This window comes from Trichosurus vulpecula, chromosome 9 (assembly GCF_011100635.1).
Source record: "Trichosurus vulpecula isolate mTriVul1 chromosome 9, mTriVul1.pri, whole genome shotgun sequence".
Lineage (NCBI taxonomy): Eukaryota > Metazoa > Chordata > Mammalia > Diprotodontia > Phalangeridae > Trichosurus > Trichosurus vulpecula.
In genome coordinates this window covers 41,154,353-41,172,392 of record NC_050581.1, presented here as the reverse complement: position 1 = coordinate 41,172,392, position 18,040 = coordinate 41,154,353, and the positions used below count along the sequence as shown (strand labels likewise).

Sequence of the window (18,040 nt, the reverse complement as noted above, 5' to 3'; positions counted from 1 at the left end):
TGTGTATGTGATGATGTAGATGGATGAGGCCTGTGCAGACTCCCATTCTTTCTTGTGGCTATTCCACTCACTGTTTGGTTCAGAGCCTGTGGATAGCCCATTCAGTATTTAGTTTCTCTCTATGCTTTCGTGTTCTTTAGATGTAGAACCGCCTGTCATTGATAGGTGCCGATCCCCACCTCCAATCCAGGGCCCCAAGAACGAATATGCAGCGACCTGGGATGAGCCTCAGTTCTCAGACAACTCAGGTAAGGGAACCATCGTTTGGTTTTTCGTTAAAATACGTTATTGTCTGTCTTAGCATAGTGAGCAAAAGTAGGAAATGGAAAGCAAATGGCAGTTGTCAGCGTCAGCCAACATAAAAGATGGAAAAACACTTTAATGCAGTATGGCACAATGGAAAAACCACTGGCCTTAGAAGGAAGTCAGTGGACTGGGGTTGTAGACCCAGACTTCCCAGTGATTTGTAATGTCACTTTTGGCAATTTGCTTTGCCTCTCTGGCATGCTGCACACACACACACACACACACACACACACACACACACACACGCACACACACACACTCACACACACATATATATACATACATGTACACATATGAAGAGATGAGACTAGGTGATCTCTAGTGCCTCCCCTCATTCTGTGATTTTTGTAATGCCAACATTTTTTCCTAGGTAATGCAACATAAATGCCCACTTGTAGCTAATGGTCAGTGGAGAGGTAATAAGTATTTATTAAGCACCAACTATTTGCAGGTAGCATGTAATGCACTGCTAGGGATACGAGGACAAAAATGAAGCAAAGTGGAAAAAAAGGAGCTTACTTTCAATCAGGAGAGACATCGTGTGGATAGCTAATCTGTAAATCTCTATTAGATCCCAGTTTGTTTAAGGTATTAGAGCAATTCCGCAGAGAGTCAAGTACTAGGGGAGCTGAGGGTTTCTCTGTGCCAGTAGACAATGTCTATATCCTGTTACAGATGTAACATGGACTCCCGCCTTTGACAGGGAGTCCACAAGCACTTAGGGGCATTAGAAAAAAATTCATGTAGAAGAAGATATTTGAACTGAGCCATGAGGAAAACTAGAGATGTCCAGAAGCAGAGGTGAGGAAGAGGCACATTTCAGTCACATGGCAGGACTGAGAAGAAGAAGCATAAGGATGTCATCAGAGAGATGTTTGATTAGAAAAGATGAAGGCTGGTCATGTAGCTTGAAGAGACAACCAAAGGACAGACAGACCATGGAGCTCCCAGTAGCATTTTAACATCAAGAGACCTAAAGAAAAACTTCCAGCACATTGGAGAGATCCCTTGTGGGTAGTTTAAGGGAGGTCCTGGACAATAAGTAGACACAGTTTTGTGGACAAGTTAAGGGGAGGTCCTGGATGATAAGTAGACACAGTTGGATTGTATAATGGAATACTGGAGAGGATCCGGATGTAGATGAGATTACAGATCTATTGAAAATGCAACGTTTACATAGCGAACTTGCAGTCAAGACCTAGTTTCAAATCCTGCCTCAGACAAGTTACTAGTTGTGTGACCCTGGTCAAATCATTAAATTCTCTTACCCTCAATTCTTCATCAGTATAATGAAGGGCTTGGACTAAATGGTGTCTAAAGTCCTTTCCAACATGAAATCTTGGAGTTTCTGATCACCGATAACACCTATCCATGCTACTTTCCAGGAACTAGCATATAATTGGATAAATTATTGAATATCTGAGAAAATGTACACTCCTTAAGGGCAGTGATTGGGCAATAGACTTGTACTTTTCTATAAACACTAAATCTAACATAGTGCTATGTGCTAGCCTGTACATAATATATATTCATAATAATAATAAACCTAAGAATGTAATACAACAATAACCAAATGAAGAAGTATCCATTGTTTTGATGCTGCACATAACCCTGAAGTCATCATTAGGTCCTATAGCCCCATACGAAAATGTAGAAAGACAATATTTTCCATGGTGGGCATTAGGCAAAAACCAGTAAATCCTAAACCTTTCCTACTCTTCCTCATTTTTGTTGTCTCTAGGAACTTTACTGAGTATCACTAGAAGTCATTCCCCAGGAGACCTGTTTCCCCAAGGAAGGACCACAGTACAATATACAGCCACTGATCCCTCTGGCAACAACAGGACATGTGAGATTTATGTTGTCATCAAAGGTATGTATGCTTCTTGGTATTATGACCTGGCCCTGCAGGGTGTCAAGTCAACATACATATATTAAGCACCTATTATGTGTTGGGCACTTTTCTAAACACTAAAGATATACCCCCCCCCTCAAAAAAGTTCCTACTTTCAAGGAACTCACAGTCTAATAGGGGAGATAATGTTTAAATTATTATGTACCCAAAAAACTATATAGAAGACAGATTGGAAATAATCAACAGAGGGAAGGCACTAGAAGTAAGAGGGTTTAGGACAACTTTCCTATAGAAGGGACTTTAGCTGAGACTTGAAGGAAATCAGGAGTCAGAGATGATGAGGGAGAGAGTTTCAGGCATAGGGGACAGCCAGCAAAAATACCCATCTTCTATGGAACGTCATGTTCAAGAAACAGTAAGGAGGCCAATTTCTCTAGATTATATAATACATAGAGAATAGTAAGGTATAAAAAGACAAAGAAGGGGCCAAGCTATGAAAGGCTTTAAAAGCACATACAGTTTATGTATGATCCTGGAGATATTAGGGAGCTGTTGGAGTATGTTGAAAGAAAAGGCAAAATGGTCAGACCTTTAAGAATACCTATTTGTTAGCTGAGTGGAGGATGGAATAAATGTAGTTTGTATTTGGGTCAGGGCTGCTTTTTCATCAGAAATCCCTAGAATTACTCTATTTCTTTTTTATCTTTTTTTTGGAGGGGTGAAAGCAGGGCAATTGGGGTTAAGTGACTTGCCCAAGGTCACAAAGCTAGTAAGTGTGTCAAGTGTCTGGGGTCAGATTTGAACTCAGGTCCTCCTAACTCCAGGGTTGGTGCTCTACTCGCTGCACCACCTAGCTGCCTCAAATTACTCTACTTCATTAAATATTCATTTTTCTCCACAGGATTATACTCAGTTTTGCTGGGTAGGTTATTCTTGGCTATAAGCCTGGCTCCTTTTCCTTTTGGAATATCATATTCTAAGCCTTCAGCTACTTTACCATGGTAGCTGCTAGATCTTGTGTGAGCCTAACAATTACAGTTTTTGAATAGTTTCTTTCTGGCTGCTTTTAGGATTTTCTCCTTGACATGGGTGCCCTGGATTTGGTTATAATATTCCTGGAAGTTTTCATTTTAGGATCTCTTTTGGGAGGTGATGATCAGTGGACTTTTTCAATTTCTATTTTTCCCCTCTGATTCTAAAACTACTGGGGTGGTTTTCCTTTATAATTTCTTGAAATTTGACATCTAAGCAAATATTCTTTCTTGCTCATTTTTTGATCATGGTTTTTGGGTAGTCCAATAATTCTTAAATTATTTCTCCTCAATCTATTTTCTAGGTCAGTTGTTTTTCCACTGAGATATTTCATATTTTCTTGTATTTTTTCATTCTTTTGACTTTGTTTTATTTTTCTTGACATCTCATGGAGTCATTAACTTCCATTTGCCCCTTCTTCAGTGAAGGTTTGTACCTCTTTTTCAATTTTATCAGTTTTATTTTTGAGGAATTATTTTTCCAGTGAGTTTTTATGCCCCTTTTACAGTTTGGACAATTGTGTTTTTTAAGGAGTTATTTTCTTCAGCAATTTTTTGTGCCTCTTTTACCAAACTGTTAATTCTCCTTTCATAATTTTTTTGCATTGCCCTCATTTTCCCCCAGTTTTTCTTCTACTGCCCTTATTTGATTTTTACATAATTTTTCTGTTCTTTTTTATCACTTTATTTTACTCTTTTAGGAATTCTTATTAGGCTTGTGTGTAATCTGCAGTTTTCTTTGAGTCTTTGCTTGTAATTGTTTTCACATTATTGTCTTTGTCCAAGTTTGTGTCTTGATCCTCCCTGTCACCACAGTAGCTTTTTATGGTCAGGCTCTTTTATATTGTTTTCTCATTTTCCCAGCCTATTTCTGAACTTTGAACTTTAATTTACAGTTGGGGGGAGAAGTTCACTGTCCTAAGCTTCAGTCTTTTCTGTACTGCTGTTTTCACAATTTGTTCAAGAGATTCTATAAGATTTGGATGTTTTTAAGATGATGGGACCCTGGGAAGAGGTGTCATCATTGCTCTCATATTTTGCTCTCTTGTGCTTTCCCAGGAAAGGTTCCTGATCCCTTATAGCCCCAAGTATTCCTCTCTACCCTGAAACCATGACCTGTCTTGTGCCATAGGTCCAGTCTTATGCCTAGTGCCAGCATGGTGGTCCCTTGTAATCTTTTTCTTGGTACCAGAGGTCTAATCCTCTTACCATCTCTGGGCAGTGAGAGCTGCCAGTAGGTATTGCCGCTGCTATAGCCCCTGATGCCTCCAAGTCATCAATGGCTGGTGTCACTGCCATGCTGCACTCCCAGCCAGCCCCTAACCCAGTGCAACAGATTTCTCTTTCCAAGCTCCAAAATTGTCCTGGGCTGGAAAAATGTCTCACTCTGAGGTTTTGTTGGATATGCCACTCCAGAATTCTATCTGAGGTGTTATTTTAGTTCTTTGAAAGAGGAGGTTAAGAGAGTTCACTGGAAAGCTCCCTTTCATCTGCCATCTTGGCTCTACTCACTTTAAGGCCTGTTTTTTTTCCATTCCATTGAGTGAAAAAAAAAATGAGCAAGAAAGAGTATTGTTTTAAAGCAAAACATTAACACTGTTCATATCTATATTTCTGATATTCCTTGCATCAGATGCCTTCCGTCAACATTTCATCAAATATTCTCTCATAGAATTACAAAGTAGTAGTTTCATATTCTTATTATCATGATTTTTACTTTGTGGGGGGAGGGGGAGAGGGTTGACAGACCCTGAAAAATTCATTTCTCTGCCATATAGTTTTGTCCAGATTGTTTTCAATTTTAATGAGGGAATGGCAGAAGCAGCCCTATCAACGTAGGAGTGCTTATAGCTTTTCCTAAACATAAAAGCATATAGCACCCAATTACCCATGCTTAGCTACTTTTTAGTAGCATCTACAAAACATTTTTTTCCATCTTTAACTCCAAGAGTTCAATGTAAGCCTCTTTTTAGGAGCAGTAGGAAAGTAAGAAGACTACCTCCTTTTGAAAAGCTCAGACCCAGCATTTAAACTTAACACTTTGTAAACCTTAGAGCAGAGGTGGGGAACCTGTGGCTTCAAGGCCACATGTGGCCCTCCAGGTCCTTAAGTGCAGCCCTTTGAATCCAAACTTCACAGAACAAATCCTCTGCGAAGTTTGAATTCAGTGAAGTTCTGTGAAGTTTGGACTCAGTCAAAGGGCTGCACTTAAGGACCTAGAAGTCCACATGTGGCCTTGAGGCCGCAGGTTCCCCATCCCTGCCTTAGAGTATCACATAAGGAGGAGTAAAAGGAGGATTAACAATACTGATAGTTGCTATATCACTGTATGTTATGGAATGTCATCTCCTTAAGGGTTGGGACTGTGTTTTTCCTTTTCTTTACATCTTCAGCCACAGTTCTTGGCACATTCTAGGTGCTTAATAAGCACTTGTTGTGTGATTGTTGGTTGTATATAATTAGAGAATATTTTTTCATAGGTTCTCCTTGTGAGGTTCCATTCACTCCTGTTAATGGAGATTTCATATGTACCAATGACACTGTTGGTATTAATTGCACACTAAGTTGCCTAGAAGGCTATGATTTTACTGAAGGATCTGCTGAAAAATATTACTGTGCCTATGAAGATGGAATCTGGAGACCCCCATATTCTACTGAATGGCCAGACTGTGCTGGTAAGTTTACTTTGGATTAATTTCTCTCATGATAAAAATATGTTTCTAGAGTGTTTAGAAATGTATAGTTAGAGAAAAGTTGCTTTTCCCCTAAGAATCAATGTTGATGGGTGTGAAGGGGCACAGGAGGTCAAAGCTAAGACTGAGAATAGGAAAGGTAAGCCACGGTTCCTGGGCATAAAACACAGGGGCTGCAATGAGGGATACTTTTAATATTACTTTTTTATAAATGCATTTACTTTTAATGCTTCTTTCCATTATATATATATATTTGTTTTGTGATAAATCTGCCTTACTTGGGCAAGTCACTTAACCTTTCAATGCTCCCAGAAACTCTAAGACCATTATGATTTGTGGAATGGTTACCAATCTGAATAGTAATGGAAATTTCCCCTCTGGGAGTACCTTTTACCTACCTGGTATAATATTTTTTGCCTGTGTTCTAGTGAAGGCTCAAACCCCCTGGTGGATAGTAATATATATGGGATACATTTTTCAAAATTCCCCTAAGGTATGCTTCAATATGTTTCAACTTCTAATTCCATTGGTACTAATGAGAAGGAATTCCTGACTGGGGAAAAGGGCAATCAGAATTTATGCCATCTTAAGGTGGGGGGAGGGTGGAAATGAGGAGAAAATTTGTAACTCGAAATCTTATGGAAATCAATGTTAAAAACTAAAAATATTCAATAAAAAAGTAAGTCAGAGTAATTGGGAACATTTTCAGTCACATAATAAAGATTTGTTTCAGATATAAAAAAAGAAAAAGACACAAAAGATAACGAAAGAAGTCTATCACTTCTTCAGAGAAGGCCATTTCTTTGAGTTAGCAACTTATTCCTTGGATAACACTGACTCATGTCTGAAAATTTTATAATTAAATAAAAAATACATCTTAAAAGACAAAAAAAATTATAAGCAGACATCATAATTTTACTTTGAAATAAAATTGTTTAACCCACTCTTTCTTGTATGTGTAAATGCATTTCATCAATCGACGCAACTTGGTCCTTTGGGATATTTTTAAATTCTGGTCCTTCTTTAAGGAGATCATTATCTTTTGGGGCCTATAAAATGAGACCAAGAATGATAGTCCATGATAGTAATAAAATCAATAGTCTTCTCTGTAGAAGTGAGATATAAAATAAAATTTTCAATCTTAAATTCTTTCCTATTAGCTCTGCCCTGGGCTAGTACGATGTTCTTGACCATAGGATGTTATTGACCATATCACTCATTGCCTCACAAGCAATAGCTTCAGTATTGCAGCTGCAGAATTCACCTCTGAAGTACAGACCCATAGAATTCAAAATTGGAAGAAATCTGTACCTGAAGCATGATTCTTCTCTCAAATGTTCTCATCAAGGAGTAATCCAACCTCAACCTGAGGAGCATCAGTGACTAAGAATTTTCTGACTCCTATGGTAACCCATTCCACTTTGGGAAAGCTCCAATTAATAGGAAATTCTTTCTTATGTTGAGACAAAAATCTAAAACTTCCCTTTATTAGTCATTGTTCTGTCTTCTGAGGCCTATAGAACAAGTCCAATCCTCTTCCAAAAATTATGTGGTGACATCCTTTTGAGTATATCCACGTAAAATAGGATAAGATTTCTTCAATTCAGAAATCCCCAATCTGGAAAGAAGATTGTCTTGCACAGTGTTAGGAAAAACAATATTTACAATCCATTCTTAGCCTGTTAAACAGTTCAAGGAGATGGATTATGAAAAACCTGCAGAGATTTATTTCTGATAACTACTAGAAGTATTCATGACATTGGGAGATTGAAACTATGGGGCTTTGGAAATCAAACTGTTACCACTAGGTAGCTGTGCAATTTAGCTTTGTTCTTTGTTTATTTCCTAAGAAGTAGGAATGCTTCTTAAGTGGCATCTCTGACTTTTGTGATGAACAATGTGAGAAATGAAGCATCCAGGTCAAGCCATTTTGCATAAACTTCTCTACATCAGAGGTCATCTGAAGTTAAAACCCCTCCATAACAAATCACTGACCAACAAAAACTGCTTTCTCCCTACATTTTCTAGTAAATCGCTTTGCAAATCATGGATTCAAATCCTTTGAGATGCTCTACAAAACAACGTGCTGTGATAACAATGATCTCCTCAAAAACTTTTCTAAAGCTTTTGAGACTACTCTTGGTGAAATGGTAGGTTAGTAATAGTCTTTTTTTCTTTTAGTTGTTTGGAGGATATTATTGAGACTTTTTTCATAATAAAGTTTTCTGGGTTTTGCTTGGTAATCTACATCTTGAGTAATTGCTCTGAAATCCTCTTTTTCTGAGTTTTCAGTTGTGCTACCTGTCGTCAAGCATAGGTTTTATTCATGAGTACTGAAATCCAGAACTTTCCTTCATTCATTCACTCCGCAGTCATTTGTTAAGTACCTTTTATGGGCCAGACATTGTGCTAGGCACTGGAAATAAAAAGAAAAAAAATTATAAATTATATAGTCCCTGCCCTCAACAAACTTATATTCTGTTGTAGAAAGGAGAGAGGCAACAATATGAAAACAGAAGAGTAAATACTGTGTATGTAAAGTATATGCAGAGTAGTTTCCAAGGGGATAATTGTAAGGGGGCACTAGCAACTAGAAGGATCAGAATAGGCTTCCTGAAAGAAGTGATGTTTTATGAAATGGTTTACTTAAAACCCATAGACATATTCATCCTAAGTTAATAAACTAGGATAGGAAGTTTGAGGCAAAGCTATTTTGAATATATATATATATATATATATATATATATATACACACACATACACATATATGTGTGTATATGTGTGAATGTATATGTATATATATGTGTGTGTATATATATACATACACACATATATATATATACATATATTATTTGTAATTGAAAAAAATGCCACAACCTCAAAGGGTTTCATTTATTTTCCTCATGAAAATCAACTGTCTAGATATTCTGTAGATCATAAATTCTCATTTAAAACAATATCACTGGTTCAGGGGGAAAAAAAGGAGCTAGACTCTCCAGGGGCAGCTAGGTGGCACCATAGTACATAGAGTGCCAGGCCTGGAATCAGGAAGACTTATCTTCCTGAGTTCAAATCTGGCCTCAGACACTAGATGGGTGACCCTGGACAAGTCACGTAACCCTGTTTGACTCAGTTTCCTCATCTGGAAAATGAACTAGAGAAGGAAATGGCAAACCACTTCAGCATATCTACTAAGAAAACACCAGATGGGGTCACAAAGAGTCATATACAACTGAAATAACTGAACAGAATCTCTCCAATTATATTTTAAGCTGGTGGAAGGCAGGAATCATGTATCTTCCACAGCACTGTGGAAGTAAGCATTTGGTAAATGCTTATCAGTTTATCTTTAGAGTCTATATAAACTGAGTTCAAAAAAGAAATGAAAGAGTACTATCATTCCTGAGTTTAAGAAGAAAAAAAATCAACCAACAAAATCCAGACTAAATTAGTACCTATCTGCTGTTGAGAAGGCAATGGCATAACTCTTTAAAATCCTAAATATTACCAGTATACGCTAGAAATTAAGTAGCACAGACATCGACAGAATATTCTTTCTCCCCATCTCCATCTCATGGATTCCTTCAAGACTCAACTTAAATCCCCTTTCCTGTCACCCCCACCCCACCCCACTTCTATTGCCTTCCCTCTGAAATTGCTTCCAATTTACCCTGTTTATATTTTACCAACATATAGATGTTTTTATGTTCACGTCTCCCATTAAAATGTGAACTCCTTATGGGCGGGGACTGCTTTGCCTTTCATCGTATCCCCCCAGTGCCTGGCAAATAGTAAGCCCTTAATGTATACTTGTTGACTGACTAATTCAGGCTTTAAAAGTATGTGCAGAAACCACAAGCAGTTGGGGTGGAGGGAGGAGAGGGATTAAATTGTTATTTGTCAAGTCACAGCTCCAAGATTAAATTGTAAGAGGTTGAATGTATGAAACAGATTATGAAGATATGGAAAAGGTAGTTTGATTTTGTGATTGGATTTACAACTTCTTCATTTGGGATTTGTAGGTCCCATCATTTTGTAACGATGCTGACGATATTGACTGCAGGCTGGAGGAACGAACACAAAAACACTGCCTAGAGTATAACTACGACTATGAAAATGGTTTTGCAATTGGTAATTAACCATTGTAATTCTGTATGATCTATTCAGTATCACCAGTTTTTAGATATGATGCATAGTGGGAAAAATATTGGCAATGAGGTTAGGCATACTATGTGATTCATTTAAGAAATATTTATTGAGTGTAAAATTAGACAGTATAGAGGTCATTAGGGAAAACAGAAAACTCTACTACATAATTTAATACTAAGCAGATTCAATATGTTATCTAAAGATCTCTAAGAAAGCAAAAAATAAGATGTTATGATTATCAAATTATGTGGGTTAGAGCGGACAACCATTAGAAAATGAAATACAGTTTCTTTGGGCTCAAGATTAATTTTGTAATCATAAGAAGACAGCCTTGAAAATATAGCCTGGGTCCAGTGGGGTGGTACATGCCTATAATCCCTGCCATTAAAGAGGCTGAGGCTGGTGGATCTCTTTTGAGGTCAAGAGTTCTGAGCTGCAGTGAGCAAAATAGCCTTTATCCACATTTTAAATAAATTATAGTATTTTCTTTGAAACCAAAATTTCATTTCATGCTCTTTTGTTCTCTCCCTTTTACTTCTTCCTTTCCTTTCCCTCTCTCTTCTCTCTCTTCTTTCTTTCCTTCCTTCTAAAGGAAAGAACCAATTTGAATGGAAAAATAATTCTCCAATTCTAATATATTTCACTTGGGCTAAGCTGATCAAGCGGCCACACCAAATCTGGCACCGATGTGGTGAACTTCCAAGCATAGGGAAGGGTAACTAGGACCTGGATAAGTAAAGAAGGCCCATCAGTGGCTGCTGCACCTTCAGCCTGGGTGAGATAGGGAGACCCAGTCTCAGATAAGACAAAACATTCCAAAATAGCCTTTATCAACATTTTAATTGAATTATATTTTCTTTGAAAGCAGTTTCTTTTCATTCTCTTTTGTTCTCTATCTTTTCTCTCTCTTTTTACTTTCCTTCCTTCTAAAAGAAAGAACCAATTTGAATAGAAAATTAATTCTTCAGTTCTGATATATTTCTCTAATTTGGACCCTACAAATTTACATAAGTTGTAATAATTCAGCAAAGGCGGTTATGAAGTTCAACTTTATACTACTTCTGGGAAAAAATAGGGGGCTGACAAGCAAATTAATGGCATAAATAAAATGTCAGGAGTACTGTTTATCCTGCTTCACCGTTATATGAAAACTGCTTACAATTGTGTATATAAATCTTTGTGTCTGGTAGTTAGTACTTAGCCTTATCTATTCATTAAAATAGCCCTCTTCTCGTCTCCACTTCTCAAAAATATTAACATTCATTTGAAAATACTGTTATGTCAGTGGCACTCAACTTTTGCACGAGGAAGACCTACATTTAATTATTAGTTTTAAGGCCAGAGATCTTGGAAGGTAACTAGCCTTAGTACTAGTTACACCTTACTAAAGATGGGAGGAGAGAGTCAAAGACAGAGACAGAGAAACATAGAAGGAGGCAGGGAGAGGAGAGGGGAAGATCTAGAAGACTCTAATGTAGGATTTTAACTCAGGTCTAGTTTATTTGGCACAATATAACACTACCATAGACTTATAGCTAACAGGGACCTTTGAGGTCATCTAGTCCAGACCCCTTATTTATTTATATATCTCCTGTTATATAAGTGGTTGTGTGTGTGTGTGTGTGTGTGTGTGTGTGTGTGTGTGTGTGTGTAATAGTTATCTAAGTTAAGAGATTTAATTTGTATTAAGCAGTATTGCTCTAAAGAAGCAGAGAGGGTATTCGATAAGACTAGGGAAAAGGACATTAATTTGTTTCTTCAGCTTCTTTTCTGTCTTAGGGTGAGTTTTATTGATTTATCTATGGAGCAGGGCAAATAGTCTTCTCTTTCTTATTTCAGATCTTTCGCTGTCTGTCTGTCTGTCTCTCTCTCTCTCTTTCTCTCCCTCTCTCTCTCTCTCTCCTCCCCTTCACACCCCACCAGTGAGAATAGACTGCTCTGTGAGCCAAGTCATTGCAGCTGGGAGGAAATCTTGCCATATTAGTTGGCAATCACTTAAAAGAGGTTAAGAGAGTAAGGAAGTAACAGGAATAGCATCATCCTGTCAGTCCCAAAAGTGGGCTGCTAAAGTCAGGAAATCAGCAGTCATTTATTAACTGCCCTAGTTCCAGAGAGTGTGCTAAAGTGGATAAAGTGGGGATAAAGATAAAAGTGAGCCAGTCCTGCCCTCAAGGAGCTGACATCCTGTTTTCCGGTAGAACATAAGCCAGCCTACTTCACCAGGGTCACAACCACAAAAACCAAAATGGGTCTCCTTTTCCAAAGTCAGAAATTTTTGCTTGTTAGTGCTCATCAAAATGATGGTTTACATGTTACAGTTTACAGAAAGCATCTTTGTAACCATCCTCACAGCACTCTGTGTCCTGTAAGGTATTTATTATCTCTAGTTTACAGAGAAGGAATCTAAATATGAGTGATTAAATGACTTGTGCAAGATTGCAAAACGTAATTAGAAAGTATCAAAGCCAAGACTGAGAGGTCTCCTAATTCCAAATCCAATGCTTTTCCCCTTCTGCCCCAACAGAGTATTCATCAGCTGTTTGTATGTTTTCTTTGTATCACCTGGCTAGGACCTGGTGGTTGGGGTGTGGCCAACAAAGTGGATTATGCTTATGAAGACTTCATGGATGTCATTCAAGAGCAGCCTCAGAAGCCTGTGGTGGGGGCTGGTAAAACTCAATCTTCTCGGATCAAAAGGCATGAAAAACGTAGCGCCTCAACATCTGACCATAAAATTAAGTTAATATTTAACATTACAGGTAATAAAGAAATACTTTTTTAAAAACTGAACGTTATTTTAAGTTCCCACAGATGACCTTTCCTTATCATTTCATTTTACTGTCAAGTAAAAAAAGAAAGAAAAAACAACCGCTAAACCTAAGAATTAGTGAGAATTTCACTCCTTGAATCTCCCAAGATCTTTCAATACCTTAATGTTACATATAGGTGAAATGCTTTGTTTCACCTTGACCTGATGAGCTCAGGGACATTTTTAAAATAAAAAAATTTGAGTGTAGTTTTGTGTATTTTAATAAAAGAATCCCATACAAGCTTATGTGAGTACTACCATTGTGCAAAGAAATGGTGAGTCATCCTTAGACCAGAGCTATATACGTGCATGGTGTCTGTTTTCTTTTACTCACGTTAAAATTCCTCTGTCATTTTTAAAAGAGTTTTCTTTTTGGTGAAGACTTGTTGCTACAGCTTTACAAAATACCAGGTGTACTTGGGTTGTTTGTGTGTTTGTTTTTTCTTATCTCAGCGAGTGTACCTTTGCCTGATCAGAGAAATGATACCCTGGAACTGGAAAACCAGCAACGACTCCTGAAGACCTTAGAGACAATCACCAACCGGCTCAAAAGGACTCTCAATAAGGAGCCCATGTATTCATTTCAGCTTGCATCTGAAATGGTTGTAGCTGACAGCAATTCATTGGAAACAGAAAAAGCCTTTCTCTTTTGCAGACCAGGTTCGGTGCTAAGAGGACGGATGTGTGGTAAGATGCTTTCATTTCACCTAAACCAGGCCTGCACAACCTAAGGCCTGCCAAAGGATTTTGGGCGGCCTGCAAAAAACGTACAGCCTGTGGGTCACTGGCAGCATGCCAAAGGATTTCGGGCGGCTTTCGGGGGTCATCTTTGGTGGGCTGCAGGTTGTGCAGGCCTGATCTAAACCAAGAAGTACGTGTAAAATGCCTTTGCTTTTTCCGCTGTCACAACAGGGTTTGTGATTACTCTTGGATTATAGGAATTTGAGCTGGAAGCTCCTTGGGATCATCTAGTCTAGCTCCTATAATTAGACAGTTGAGGAAACTGAGGCCAGAGAAATGAAGTGATTTGCCCAAATTCTCAGAAGGAGTTAGTGATAGAACAGGGATTGAAACCCAGGGCCTCTGACTCTAAAACTATTCCTTCCACTGTACCCCAAGGAATCAGACTAAGGAAACTATTCTTATTAATCTACATTTAGGGATACAAAATCAAGTCATGTTTATCATTCTTAGATCCTAAAACTTTCAGCAGCAGTTCCCAAACAAAAGAATTATGTATACGCTTCTGCCTGTTTCACACAATGGCCTTATGTTTCACAGATAACACACAGGAGGCGCTGGAGGTTTCGGACTCCAGCCTCTAACAGGTTCACTCTTGATCTGGTCAGATAGGCAGACTGTTTCAGAGGGGCTAATAATCTTACTTTATAAACTCCAGTCTTCTCAGAAAGGGTTGCTGATGATGGGAGAACCGGCTCCTACAGTATTCCCTAACGACCCTTCTTGCAGGGGCCAGCAAGAAGGAAGGGCAACTACCCCTACGTCTTGATGGGGTCAATCGAGACAGGCATAGCTTATGCACTCCCCTAAGTCCTCTGAAGCCTTGATGGGGGCCAGTCAAGGCACACACAGGTTCCCCTATGGGTTCCCCGTGGATTCCCCACTCATTGACCAGTGCCCACTTGCTTTATAAGGCAACAAAGAAAGCATCTTGCCAACATTAGGCTCAGTGGTTAACTTTAGCAATATCATCATTCTGTGCAAGCATAGTAAATATCAGGTATATCACCCCCATATCTCACGGCGCAGCCTCAGTAGGACTGCCTATCACTAATTCTAGGAATTACTATCTAGGAGCCTCGGGGCTATTCTGGGAGTTATTATCTAACACCTGGAAACTAGACATTCCTATGGCCATGGATGCTGAAAAACTGAACTCTCAAAGGATAACAAAATCCTCCTTACATACACCATAATTTGTAGATAATTGTCCCCTATATCATCCTGTCCAGCCATGCCTCTTGATTTGAATTCTGTGTATATTCTGCAAACACAGGGCTGGAAGATCATGACCAGTGACTGTTGTAAAGGAGGGAGTGAGCGTAAGAGTTACAGTGGCATGGGAGCTCTGGGTTGCCTCCCCTGGAGATACAGGTAAAAGTAAGGAGAAATCATCCTTCAGCTAGGAGGGGAAATAGGAGAGAACAGGAAGGCTGGAAGGAATGGCTTCCTGTGGTTCCAGCTCTGCTGGATCTCTGGAACCCACAGGCAGGGGTGTATGTGCTGGTAAATGTTTAACAACCAACTCTCAGGAAAAAATAATGTGCACACAACACACTTTTAAGCTTAATCTGCATCATTAACATTTTCTCCATTACTTTCTTAAGGCCACACAACCAACAAACCAAAAATCAAGCCTTGATCTGTACCATTTACAGATTTCCAGGTTGTAAATGTTCACGCTAAAAGAGCTGGGCTAAGCTGGCTCTGGACATACCTAGTGTTGGGTAAAGATGGGGAGTTACTTTGAGTAACTTGTAGAAAAAGGCCCAACTTCAGACTCACTTTTGACTACCAAAGTTAAAACAGCTATACCCAAGATCGTACAAGACTTCAGAACTGGAAAGAACAGAGGGAAGACCTACTTGGGGGGGCTGAGGAGGGGAAGCTCTGGTCATCAACCCAGGCACTTTTATCAACAGAGACATTGCTACTGTAATTAACTGATGGCCATCACAAAGCACTACAGTATACAAATATAATGATATGGATCTGTGAATTCATCAATTTGGGAGTTCCCTCCAATAAAGTAGATTTCTGACCCTACAAGCTTTCCCATCTTATATGACTTTCATCCATGTCCTCTCAAAAGTTCAAAACATGGGATGCTCCAAAATGCTGGAGAACTTCCACCCTTTCTTTTGACATCATAAGTGTACCAGCAGGGCACCCTGACTGGCTGGCTGTCATCTCTCACTCTTACCAAATGATCATCCTATTTTCCTATCATAAAAGTCCTTGATGAGGTACTTAACTTGTGTTCTTCAGGGATCATCGCTGGTCATTTGTTGGAGCCTACTCTCACTCACCATGCACCTTTCCATATCCCATTGTCATCCATGTAATGCTCATCTTTAGTTGTTTGGAGGCAGTGGTATTCCAGAAGTCGTTGCCATGTGTGTGGCACCACCAGTAAAATTCTTATGTTCAAAAAATGGACTTTTATTATTATGGGAAGCTTGGAGTCAGTAAAAATGCTTTGCAATTTGCTGAAAACAATTCAGTCCACACTCCTCCTCCTCAACTCTTTGCCCAGCTCATTATTCATTAATAAACTTCTGTCCCTATGGACCACTTCTCAGAATAATGTTTGCAAATACATACAATATATAGGATTGCAAAGGATGCCAATTATGTTAAAATACATTTATCAAAATATTAAATGAATAAATATGGGATAGGCAATAGGCCTAAAAACCACTATAATTTCAAATCACAGTGTGAGCATCCATTTGGTTTTTCTAGTGTGGATTGTTAAACCAATCTCTTTGGCTGTGGATCTTGTTGAAAGGGTCCTTTAATATTCTGGCGCTTAGTGTACTTGGGACAGTTGTCATACACTATATCGCCAATGCAATACCCACAGCAGCTGCTATGAACATGCAGACATATTTCCAGGTTTGAATCGCAAAATGTAACAGACTCTCTTATTCAGATACCAGAATGCCAACTCCAAGAAGTGTGTGCGCACTACTAATGCAGGGAGCACCACCATCCCCAACCCCTCCCTCCATTAGGACCTCCCCACTAACAAGCTCCCTTAGGCAAAATCACTCCCTCTCTCATTCATGGGAGCTGCTCTGCCTCTCTCTGCCTGCTCTGTCTCCCAGCTCTGTCTCACCCACACTTCCTGCTCCACCCCTTCCGGTTCCACCTGTTTGGCAAGCTCCTACTACCATGGGCTCCATGTGACTCAGGCTCATGTGACTCAGGCTCCATGTGACTCAGCAGTCGGCCGGGCCTGAGCTCAAAGCAGGTCACATAGGCCTATTAATGGTCGAGAAAGATCTTCCCATTCCATTAGCACTATATCCACTAAAAGGAGTACCTGGATGACCTCACTATAGAATATATCCTTCTTCCATTTGCACTCTAAAAGTAAAGAATCATTATTTGATTAAAATGTTGAGAAAAATTTAATAGTATAATTAAAAATGGAATTAAACCGCCTTATACCATATAACATATCATAAGTGGGTCAATGATCTTAAAAGGAAAAAGTACATTATAAAAATCTAGAAAAAATAGAATGAGTTACCTTACACAATTGTGGAGAGAAAGAAAATTCTTATAGTTAAACGAATAGACAAACTAGATACAATAGATGGATTTGGTTATGTAAAAAATATTAATGATTTGCACAAGCAAAAGCAATACATACAAAGTAAACAGGAAAGAAGTGGATTGTGGAAATCTTTTCCATAAGTAAATCTGAAAATAATCTAATATAATATCTAACAGGAATATCTGATGTCAATAAGGCATTGACTCGAATTTGTAACAGCAGGATTAAATTTTTCACTGAATTGGTTGTCAAAAGATACATGAATGGGCAATTTAAGAAAGAGGTAAAAATTATCGATAACTCCCTGGAAAAAATATTTGAACTCTTTTATAATCAGATGAATACAACTTAACTGTGAAATCCCACATTATTCCTATTAATTTATCAAATATTTAGTAAAAGTGATAAAATTCAGTGTGGATGAGTTTGAAGAAAAACAGTCCACACTATTTTACTGTTGAATTGGAGCAGTAATCTTGAAAAACAAGATGACAATATTAACTGTTATAAAACTATGTTCATATGCTATATAAAAGCACAATTAAGTCATTCTACTACCCTAAATATACTATTGACAGCCACAGGAAAAAATCAGTTAGGAACAAAAAGGTTGAAAATGGAAAACAAGATGTTGATCGGGGAATGGCTGAATAAACAGTAGTCTGCAAACACAAAGTAATATTACCATGAGATAAGAAAGGAAAATTTGAAAAATATGAAGAAAGATGAAAATGTATACGAAGTGAGGCAGAAAAGAAACAGAATCAGAATAGCATAGGCATAAACTACAACTATGTAATAAATGGCAACAATCAACAATACTAGGAGAATCTCAAAACATATCTAGAAGAGAAAAAAGATCGGACACAATGTGGAAGCAAGCAAGCTGTT

At 38.4% G+C, this 18,040-nt stretch overlaps 1 protein-coding gene across 1 annotated transcript in view; it reads left to right on the top strand.

The window, feature by feature from the left end:
* Positions 1 to 18,040, top strand: part of SVEP1 (sushi, von Willebrand factor type A, EGF and pentraxin domain containing 1) — a 347,418-nt gene that overhangs the window by 190,712 nt on the left and 138,666 nt on the right. The window contains exons 10-16 of the mRNA XM_036739508.1: positions 141 to 248; positions 2,048 to 2,179; positions 5,673 to 5,867; positions 7,914 to 8,035; positions 9,908 to 10,016; positions 12,605 to 12,793; positions 13,297 to 13,530. Of these exons, the coding sequence (XP_036595403.1) occupies positions 141 to 248; positions 2,048 to 2,179; positions 5,673 to 5,867; positions 7,914 to 8,035; positions 9,908 to 10,016; positions 12,605 to 12,793; positions 13,297 to 13,530 (1,089 nt within the window). The remainder of the gene's footprint in view (positions 1 to 140; positions 249 to 2,047; positions 2,180 to 5,672; positions 5,868 to 7,913; positions 8,036 to 9,907; positions 10,017 to 12,604; positions 12,794 to 13,296; positions 13,531 to 18,040) is intronic.